Raw genomic sequence first — 10,856 nt, 5'->3', positions numbered from 1 at the left:
CAATAAATGCAGCAGCGGATGTTGAAATGTGTTTTCTGTCTTCCTGGTGGGAGGAGGGTCTAACTGAGCATGTGCAGTGTGAGTGTCAGCACTCCAGCATGGTTTTGATTAGAGTAAGATTTGTTGCAATTGTCCCAGTCTCCCCTAATTTTTATTTGGGTCTATTGTCCTCTGCATTTTTGTCGCTGTCCTGTGACAAGCATGTGTCACTGAAATATCACCAGGGCTTTTAAAAGAAAACACAGGACAAACCAAAGAGAAAAAATATCTGGTTTTCATAGATAGTCTTACATTAAGTGTAAGCTTTGACCTTTGTTGACAGTGCTTTTATAAGATAATATAATAGAGGCAACATTCTTTGTATTTGAGGAATGCCTATGCATTTAATTCTTTATGGATTTTCAGCAAAGAAAAAACAGTGGTGTACTGGAATTTAATTTTTTGGAATGGAAACAGATATGCATGATAAAATCAATTAAAATTTGTGATGTTTCACTTGACAAAGACAATATGCATTTTGAGCGCCGACCACACCTTAAGTTGGGGGAAAACAATGCAGGTGTGATGCCACCATTCACAGGACATCAGGACTGGTGAAATCAGCGCTTCACAATGTTGGAACAATAGTGGGATAGACAATTATTCCTTTGGGATTTATCTCTTGTGCTGTATATTAACACAGTCGGAGAATTAAAACTGGTTGTGTCGGATGAAATCTTTTGTGGGTCTGTTCATCAGGGATACCACAACGTCACCCTCAGCATCTGTCTGTCTACGTAAAAAACGTTCAGAGGAAAGACTGTTCCGAGGCTGTGTTGTTTCCCTACATGTTTCTTATATAGTCACCCATGTGGGACGTGACAATGAAACCAGTGGTATTACCAGTACAAACTCTGATTCATAAATGCATTTGTGTGTTTGTTTGTTTTTCTATGCCTTTTTGTAAAATGTACATTTCTTTCAGTGCCATTCTGGTGTCCCCTGGCAAAAATTTTTTTCATATTCTTTGATGAATACATTTGATTTGCATGTGAAAAGACCTATTTTTCCTACAAAAAAATAAATCAAAAACACATATTGAATTGAGTCTCAGCATCTTTTTGTTTTGTTCCACAGCAGAAAAAAAAACCCCACCAGGAAATAAATAAAAGGCTTCCTACTTTTTGAAACATTTGAGTTATTGTCCTATTCTTGTGTTCAGTATGAGATGTTGAGTTTGATGTAGCTTGGTGGGAGCGGAGGGGGGGGGGGGGGGGGGGGTCTCTGTGGTCCTATCAGGGAAATTATAGACACCACAAGCTGATGCTGTGTCACTAGCAGGAACAACACCGGAGACCAAGGAGATGTCACTTCAGCTCATGTCAGCCGTGTCATCCTGTTTGTCACTTTGGCAGCTCATCCAGTGCAAGCTGAACTTCAGCCCGTGATGAGAGAGAGCATCTGAGTCTGTGAGGCTTTAAATTACATTAATGCAATTAGGAGCTCAGTGTTTGTTCCAATTAGCCACTGATTTTTAAAAACCCAGTTGACCTTTGATAACACAATCATTTTATTCAATCTGAACTGAACCATCTGTATTCAGGGCTTCTTGGGAATTGAAAATATGAGGATGAAGATGAATATTGTCCTCATTCTCTTTTTTTTCCCACCCAGTTTTCCACTTTGTGTCTGTCGTCATTAGCGAGTTCACAGCCACACTCCACTGCCTGAGAAATAGACAACAAAAATGGAAATGGAAAGTATGTTTTTGTGATTCTTTGAAATAAAAAAAACATTCCCCAGAGAGACGAGCCAGTGGGAACGAGCAGAGTGCTGCAGCTGGGTGTACAACGAGGTCACTGCCATACGAGTGGAATCCCGTGACCCGATGTCTGGGATGGCAACTTGTGGCAGCGGGCTATTTTCTCTAAAACATTTCATCCCCATCAGCTGCCTTAATTGGCTGGATGCACTGACCCTATACAATGTCATTCTAGAGATGGTGCACACGAGCTATTATTATGCATTTTGGAGACAGGAAAAGAAGAGTATACACAAAAGCTTCCCGAGAACTTTTAGCTGCTTTCGTGGTCAGTTCCCCCCCCCCCCCCCCCCCCCCCCCCCCCCCGCCCTCACCCCCCCCCCCCCCCCCCCCCCCCCCCTCTCTTGGAAGAGTCTGTGTGTGACATCATCGTCCAGATGTTTGCATGTCTTGTCAACATGGTAACTGTGGGATACCCTGCAGCAGGACATGCAGAGGATGTGAAGTGGAAGGTGCAGTAACATATAGGCCACTGATATAACAGCTGTATGGAATATGGAAATATATGAGGCCTTATAATGGACAGAAATATTACTATGGATTCATGTGTTTGCAAATAAACCATATATTACATATATATTAAAAAAATGCTGCATGAAGTGTACCAAAAAAAAAGAGAGAATCAATAGAAGAATGGCTGTGCAAAACTGTGTGCTAATAAATAACTGGATCATATGTTGCTCCAGCCATTAAAAAGAACAAACTGCGGCACAAAACTGCAGTTTGCAAGCAGAGTTATAGCACCGATGACAAATCTTGGCACTTAATGGCTCAAAGACACTGAGACGTCTGGGAAAAAGCTTTCGCTGCATGGTCTGTGAAGTCAAGTGAATTTCACTCCAGCCACTGATTAAACAACAATAACTTTTTCTGATAAATATTTATTTACTTCAACTTCATTTTCCCTCTCAACTCGAAAAAAAAAATCATAGTCAGCTTGTGTGTTATTTCTCACTGTTTTTTTAAGACTTTTTTAAGTAACAGCATGAAAGGCAATATTCCCTGTTAAACAAAACCCACCAGAGTCTCAAGTGCACAATTCATTCAATTAGTATTTGTAATAACATTAAAATCATTTGTTTCCAATCCAGCATTGTACCAACACGTTGCCACTTCGTGACAGTACCTGTGTGTTGTCTGTGTGGTCGTATTTTTTGACAACGGATAACACATTGTAACACAAGGTTGCCATACCAACCTTGTGTCATAGTTCCTTTTTCTTTGTTGTGGTGTCTCTGTTCAGTTCACGCCTCACTGAGGGTCCTGTGGGGTGTTGGTAGAGGCTGCAGGCCCCTCACCTCATGTACGCATCACATCCAGCAGTGCCAGTGATGTGGAGAAAATACTGAAAATCATCTTCCACAACTAGCACCAGCCTTCGTGAGTGACACACATTTCCCCTCGGTATATGTTTTCAAAGTGGTTCAATGTGAGACATAATGTGAAACGATCATTTACATTCAGCGTGCTGGTGTTCCTGTTTCTGTTCCTGTTTTGTCAGCCAGGAAACCTTCATGGAAAGGAGGTATTTGATTTTCTTCAAAATACATTCACTTTGATCTAAAAACTCCCATGGTCAGTTATATAACGTTCATTAGTAACTGATTAGCATAAGGCACTACAGTGTAGACCCTCATAAAGGCCTCACAAAGGCATCCTATTAAAATAAAACCCTCCAGACTCCAGCTGGAACATTTGTGTTAATAAATACTGATGTACATAACACACTAAGGCTGTTTACAGTCTTTATGCATTTTGATATCAAGGCAAATGTCTTGGCTGCTAATACTCCAGGCATCCACCTCACTTGGTCACACTTAATCCGTATTATTAGCCAAAATAGATCCATTCAATTAAATGTGTATGAAATGCTTCATGAGTGACTGGCTTCATCCTGAGGCTACAGAGAAGGCACTTTGCTCCTGCACTTTCAGTTGTCCCTGGACATGGAAACTACTTTTCATGTGGTCGGCAATCACCCAGGTGAAGCCTGAGTACGCCTTGACTGTGCAGCCGCAACAGGAGGTCAAACTCAGCCGGCATGGCGTGGAATTTCATTTTAGTCTTTCTGTCATCATAGTAGTGGTTAGTCAGAGGATGGAAGCCATGTGGGTGAGTGCTGAAGGGCCAGAACCCATACAGATGCACGTCGGCACAGAGCTCCAGCGCCAGGCTGGCCATGATTATGCCGGTGCTGAGCCGCACTGCCCTCAGGCCCTGGGAGCGCCAGAACACAGCCAGCCTCTGGAGGTACTCAGGGTTGAAGAACACAGGCTTGATGGGGCTTCCAAAGTCCTCAATGGTGTAGGCTGCCCGCAGGGAAACAGGAGTGTTGTGGCCGAAGGAGAAGGCGGGAAGGAGCAGCAGGGAGTTGCCATAGGTATACAGGCTGTCAACAAATGGACGGCGATGCCCCATCAGAGCCCCATACCTGAAAATAAACAGCAGGTGAAGCACAAAAACAAGAGGACTAATATGAGGTTACGGCGTAGTGAGATTCAACCTCTTGCTCACTTCTCTACGAGGATACTTGGGTTTGCTGTCACGAGGTCGGTCTTGATGCCCACGTGTTTCTCATAGCCGTTCTTCAAAGGAGGTAGGTTGCACCTGAACAAGCAACACAGAACATGCAGAGATCATTATGTGGAACGTCAACAGAGATGAGTTCAGTTTTGTTGATTAACACTCTGATCAGCCTTTCAGTCCGCCATCCACAGTCCTCACCTGATGACAAACTGAGCTGAGTCAATGGTCTGTCCACAGCTGCTGTTGGTCAGGATCCCACCGTTCCCAACAACAGCACATGTGCCCCATGTTTTATTTGAGAAAGGATGCTCCTGCAATTGGAAATGCATTTTTAAAAAACAATGGCATTAGCACTTATTATAAGATACTGTGCGTCAAAGAGGCCATAATGGAAGGAAGTCTAACCGGATCTGTTTCCTCCAATCTACACGCGGGGGAAATCCCCTGCAGTGCTCACATGTTTTCACATGAGTGTCTTTATTCATTTCTTTTGCTCATGTACAAGATTCCCTCTTTGACTGAGTCGCTTCAGTGTCTTGGATTTTCTTTCATCTTTTGCAACCCAAAAGGTATAAAAACAAGAAAAATGTTTGACTGTTAACAAATACAGACCAGTAATCTTTGTCCAGATTGCACCGTGCACTCTGTATACCAGTGTATGGGTGGTTTATAGAGATATTATTCACATCTCGTTGAGGTCAGTGGTTTATGTGTTATGAGCAGTTATCATCATTTTTACATTTATTATTGACAAGGAGCGGTCAGAATCCAATTGAAATTCCCACTGCATTGGACAATAAAGTTATATATTATTGTTACTGTGGTTATATAATATTCAGCAGCTGTGCTCTCCGGATGCGGGCAAGAGGAGGTTGCATCTCTCAGTCCCGTTTGACAAAGCATTTAAAATAGCACAGGCCTGGTGAGCCCATTATGAAATATTTGGTGTAGAGAAATGAGATTTACTCTCTTCGACTCAGATGTTGTTGTTCCTCTGTGCCCTCGTGCTTTGGCTTCCTGTTCTGTTGGTTCACCCATTTTGTAAGTTCTTCGGTTAATAAACATTTTTGCAATTGATATGTATGTGTTGGCTGCGTTTGGATCCAGCCTTACCCGCACCGTGACAGTTCTTGGATAAAGATTTTAAGTGCTACAGTGTTACAGTTTCGGCGGTGATCATGAAAGTAGCATATATTTTATGTGTTTTATGGTTCACATTGTAATTTGTTTGATTTCTGTTTGGGTGGTAAGTCGTTATATACCAAATACTAAAGGTCTGTGGTCAAAACTAAAAAAACCTCACTTGCTCTTTACCAGATCAGTTAGGGGAATACCACATATCTGTTCAATGTATTGATGACAAAAAGCTTCAGTGTGAACACTGATGTGGAAACAAGGACTGACTCTTCTACAGGAAACTGACATCAACATTGACGAGACGCTGATGGTGTTATGTTACAGCTCTGTCAAAGAATCATACCTGACCTGTCAACATGGCCAGTAAATTCATTCGTGAGCAGCATGTTCGACATTTATAGTCGTAGAATCCATCTCAGTGAATCTGCACCATCCTCTGTTTCAGGAGATTCACCGTAAACTGCCTCTTGGTTCTCTACACAGTCCTGAACTTTGTTGTCTTTAAGCTTATGCCTTGCCATAGCAGCATGTCAGTCAGTCCGGCAGTTCACATTTCTGGTTCAGTTGCTTGTGCACACTCTGCCCAGTGAAGTCCTCTAAGGCTCATAATATTTATCCTTGTCTGTGATTTCACAGATGTCTACACTTATACACTATGTACTTATATATTTTGGGTCATTATCAGTAAGTGATGAATGACTGTAATCATCCTGATGTGTAAGGCCTCAGGGTCAGTTCATTGCACGTGTCACTGGTCGGGAAAAGAAATTCAAATGTTTTCAGGGGTTTAATGAGTTATGCTGAACTATTCAACTTTTACATCTATAAAAATTATGTCCTGGAAGGTTATCTTATATTGCATAAAACTGATTCAGACATTAGAGGGGGTATAGCTCAGTGGTAGAGCATTTGACTGCAGATCAAGAGGTCCCCAGTTCAAGTCTGGGTGCCCCCTGTGTATTTCTTTCCCTCCAAAAGTTTAATTCTTTAAATTTTCATAATAAATTATCAGACTTTAGAAGGTAAATGTTCTCTCTGTTGTACATGACATAGAGATGTCTTATAAACTGTTCCGGTCTGATTCCTTGTTCACATACTGCACGTTCATTTGTGTCTAATGGTCAGGGCTCACAAGTCTCCGGTCTAAGTTTGTGGAAGATAAACTGTGCTGTGAAGTTGTGTGTACCAAAGAGCCAGCATGTGAGTAGACACATGACTCGTGGCAGCAAAAAAGCGGTGAAATACTCACTGTGATAAACTATAAAGTTGCCCGACAGGAAGCAGATAATTGTGATAATATTCATGAGTGACAAACAACATGCCTTCACAAAGGTGCTGAAGATCGCCGGGGTCACCTGGAGGCTCCTCCTCTTCTCCCCGTCGTACACGAGCTTCGATCCCACCGGAGTGTTGGCCTGGGTGATGATAGCCTTGTTGAAACCACGACACTTGCTGTTCAGCTGAGATCTGACAAACCACAAGGACTTTTGTTAAATGAGATAGAAGCTGGTGAGCGCATTTGACACCCATTGACGGCAGTCTTACGTCATTCAGGCGAAGTCCCTCTGTTTTATCATAACTCATGTGACCTGAGGATGATGTGCTACATTTAGACCATTTGCGTGTAAGTTCCTCTGCTTTAAACATTTCAATTTCAACTTCTCCTTCCACATCTGTGGTTGTAGTTTCTATCCACATTCCAAATCTTTGAATCTAGTAAAGTTTATGTTTTTAGTTTTCAAAGATCAGCTTCAGCTCTTTGTGACAAATGTAAATCACCGTGACACCTCTTTTCTGGGTTTGCCCTCAACTTCCAACATTATGGAGGAAATTTCTGTAACACTGTACAATTATTGGGGAAACAGGCTCCGATGTGCTGCTGTTTGTTCTGAAAGCTCTCCAAAACTGACCTGTGAGACTGAACAGGCTTTAATATTTTGCATGGTTATAGCCGAAAGGATTATTCTGAGAGAATGTAAATCTGTTTCCCACAGTTGTTAAGAAAGTGGTGCAATGATATAGTTTCCGTCTATATTTGGAGGCGTCTAGGTACTTTGCATCTGTCTTGCACTGTAGATTCTTGCCTTTATTATTTATATCAGAAAACAAATGAAGTCAGCTAGTACTGCTTTAGTGCATGCTGATGTATGTCCAGTTTATTTGAACAGTCTTTTAAATTGATGATGATATGATAATAATAATTCTAGCCCGTAGATGCACATGTTATTTCCTTACCTGAAATTTTGGTAATTGTCTTCCTTCTTCTTCCAGGTTTGAGAGTAACGCTCTATTACATTATCGATGATCTCCCTGTGACACACACGCACACACACGCACACACATTCATATGCGCTGTCAGGTGTGTGAGCCCTGTGGCGTTGATGTGACTTGATTTGATGAAGGAAAGAAAAAGCAAAAGAGGGGGCTTCAGGATCGGCAGTGATGGCGTTTGCTCTCACCTGCAGCCTTTACAAGGGTCGGAGGGCTGAGGGGCGCTTTTCTTTTGAGGATTCGTTCGGTGAGGTTCCACATTACTGTGAAGCAAACAACAGAAACACAGACAGATGGGTAAAATGCACTAGATAAAACAGATAATCAAAGTGGCTCTCTTCCTCTAATCCAAACCTAATGTAGCTTTAAACTATTTGAATCCCTCTCACCCAGTCAAAGAGCAGATGCTTTGTTGCTTGACCCAGCTTTAAAAGTATATCTACATTGTTCCTAATTAACTACTGTGGATTGATAGGTATAACCTGGATACAATGGTCCACTCAGCTGTCCAAACGTCATTGTTTATCTAGTTGCTAAAAACTACTAATCCAGCAGTTTATTAACCTAACTCTGCCGCGGATGTTTAGTATGTCAGTAAACCCTAAAGCAAATAGAGGAATCATACAGTGGTAAGTCTGCAGCTTCATCCGCCATAAATGAACAACCAGTGTACAAACTGAGGAGCAGAGACCTTTGCTACTTGGCAACATTTCTGCAAGAGATTTCTGCAGCTTCATGTTAGTTTGCAGTATGTGTTCCTGACACAGTTATGCTTCTTTACCACTTCCTGTTTTCAAGTTTCTGAAACAGCACTGAGGATTTTTTAAAAAAATACTACTCATTGATGAGTAATGTGTGAACCTGGTTGATCAGCAGTGTTCACACCTTTAATGTGTCCATTTGTGGGACTCCAACCCACAACCTATAGCACTATAGATATACTACACTATAGAGTGTATCCAGCAATAGTATCACATGGTTGTTGCTCATGTTTAGCTTACATACTTCATATGTAGCCCTACTATCATTTTCCTTACATCACCACAAAAAGTGAACATCAAGCTTTTGACGGAAGAACTGACTGAACTAACCTGTCAGTTATTTTGTCTCGGAAGTGACATTTTCCAAGTTTCTCTGCTCTTATATCTATCTAGTATATTTCTTAAAAGCGCAGAGTTTTGAAACAAATCATGATATTGAAGCACATGGTTACTTATCAGATGCATCTGTATGTGTGTGTATGTGTGTGTGTGTGTGTAGTTACACACTTACTTGTCGTTGAACATGTACCAAATGAAAGTGGTCAGCAGGCTCCCCACAAACAGGAGAGTGATCATCAAGGAAAAGAGTGTCTTCAAGAGCTGTCCCCTCATACCTCTCCCCTCCTGCTAACTTCACCCGCTAGCCCCCCTCACCTACTGTCTCTCTTTATCTGTCCCTCTTCACCTTGCTCAACACTAACTACTATCTGCTTTCCGTCACTCTCCCTCTGTTTTAACTTTATCTCCCCCTCCCTCCCTCCTCGGCTCCTTCTCTCGGCTGTATCTGACACTCTCTCTTAAGAGAGTTAATATTTTGTCCCTGCGCTCTCTTAAGTTTTCTTTTACCTCACTCCCCGCACCCAGCTCCCTTTTCTCACCCTTCCTGTCTGTCTCTCTGTCTGTCTGGTTTGAGTCAGGGTTTTTCCCCTCACCGGGTGAGTGAGAGCACGCCTCCTCAGTTATCAGCTCTTTTTTTTGAGTCTCCTGTTCAGGCAGGTCCTCTGTCTTCTGTGCCCCTCTACTTTGCCTGTCCTCTTCCTGTTTGTGTCCAGATCCAGATCAGCTGAGACGGAAAACCGACCTTCTGTTGCTCCACATCCTACCCTAATCCTTGTCATGTCTCTCTGGTCCACCCATCTTTTTTCCCTCTTTTTTTTTTCTCCTGCGCTCACACAGGCAAAACTCACAGTCCGACTTTCCAAGCGTAGTATCACAGCCAGAGCTCCTTCTTCTCTCCACCCCCACCTCAGAGCCTCAGACTTGCCTGCTCTGCTTTCCCTTCCCTCCCCCCGCAATCCTCCGCCCACACCCCTTAAGCCCCTCTCTCCTTTGCACAAAAAGGAGGCAGTAACATGAGTGCCCAGTGCTGAATTAGCCCACAGTTTGCCTCTTGACTAGTGTGTGTGTGTGAATGTGTGTGTGTTAGGAAACATGTTAACAACCAGTGAGGGGAGGAACAGATGAGGGGCAGAGGTTTCCCATCCAATCAGAGTGACTGTTAATACCCCCAAAGCTCTTACCTACACACACACACACACACACACAAGCTTCTTTTATTCCAGTGTCAAACTTTCACCTCGTATCCCCTGACAATAAAAAATAGTGTTTCTCAGTTTAAGAGGTGGGAGGAAGGGAAATCTCCACTCAGCTGAGACAGGAACTTGCTTCTAACATGGCAGCACTGCTGGCTGGATCAACAGGGTAACTCACTACTTAACTAAAGATGGAAATTGAGAGGAGCAGAAAGTCAAAGGAAGCCAGAGAGAAAGAGACAAAAAGCAGAGAGAGGTGGGATCCAAGAGCTGATGCCCACAAGAGCCATAACTCATCTGTTGTTTGGCTTTGTGTTGCCAGCTGTGAAGTGGCAGGAGAATAAAGTCTTGGAGGTAAAGCTTGAGGAGGATTATGGGAAATATGTCGAGCATATGGGATGCATTTTAACAATAAACACCCGCAGACAGACGACCACGCCCAGTCCTCCTGCATTTATCCCTCCTGATTTAGTTTTCAGTGGAAAAAACTCCACGCTGAGCTCCTTGCAATAAAGTAATAATGCCTGGTAACGACATGCTGAGTAAGCTGAGCTGTGCCACAGCAACCCTGTCACCCCACACACAGAAAATCCAAAACAAAAGAGCCCTTGGAAAGTTTTTTTTTTTTTTTTTTTTTTATCTTGGCAGAAGTTGGGGTTTGCAGAAAAGTTGTTTGGGCTGTTTGAGGCTGTTTTGCTGTGACCAGACGGGTAGACCGGAGAATGATCAATAAAGAGGGTCGTGCAGCTAATAAAATCAGGCTAACAGCACCAATGTAGACATGGGGTTGTTAAGGAAAGTAAAAGCTGCACTTCACTTGCTTTTTGC

General features: G+C 42.7%; 1 protein-coding gene and 1 non-coding gene across 2 annotated transcripts; one reads left to right on the top strand and one right to left on the bottom strand.

Moving 5' to 3' along the window:
* Nucleotides 1-2,216: 2,216 nt before the first annotated feature.
* LOC111217762 (alpha-2,8-sialyltransferase 8F-like) lies at nt 2,217-9,727 on the bottom strand. The gene is made up of 7 exons (XM_022739752.1): nt 9,008-9,727; nt 7,924-7,998; nt 7,700-7,774; nt 6,787-6,931; nt 4,526-4,638; nt 4,316-4,408; nt 2,217-4,232 (listed from the first exon to the last, which is right to left on the bottom strand). The coding sequence occupies exons 1-7, from the start codon at nt 9,106-9,108 to the stop codon at nt 3,755-3,757; spliced, it is 1,080 nt and encodes a 359-aa protein (XP_022595473.1). The 5' UTR covers nt 9,109-9,727; the 3' UTR covers nt 2,217-3,754.
* trnac-gca lies at nt 6,348-6,419 on the top strand. Its single transcript has one exon. It is a non-coding gene; the product is annotated as a tRNA-Cys (tRNA).
* Nucleotides 9,728-10,856: the final 1,129 nt, after the last annotated feature.

Source organism: Seriola dumerili, unplaced genomic scaffold, assembly GCF_002260705.1.
Source record: "Seriola dumerili isolate Sdu_G_001 unplaced genomic scaffold, Sdu_1.0 BDQW01000044.1, whole genome shotgun sequence".
NCBI lineage: Eukaryota > Metazoa > Chordata > Actinopteri > Carangiformes > Carangidae > Seriola > Seriola dumerili.
Note: the sequence above shows the minus strand (reverse complement) of the source record. Positions and strands in the feature narration are given on the sequence as shown.

What these genes read in the sequence shown, in the direction of transcription:
- LOC111217762 (XM_022739752.1), bottom strand. Translation starts at nt 9,108, where the DNA reads ATGAGGGGACAGCTCTTGAAGACACTCTTTTCCTTGATGATCACTCTC. An exon ending in TCTTCAGCACCTTTGTGAAG is followed by an intron (nt 4,639 to 6,786) that starts GCATGTTGTTTG and finishes TTCCAATTGCAG; the next exon opens with GAGCATCCTTTCTCAAATAA. An exon ending in TCAGCTCAGTTTGTCATCAG is followed by an intron (nt 4,409 to 4,525) that starts GTGAGGACTGTG and finishes TTGCTTGTTCAG; the next exon opens with GTGCAACCTACCTCCTTTGA.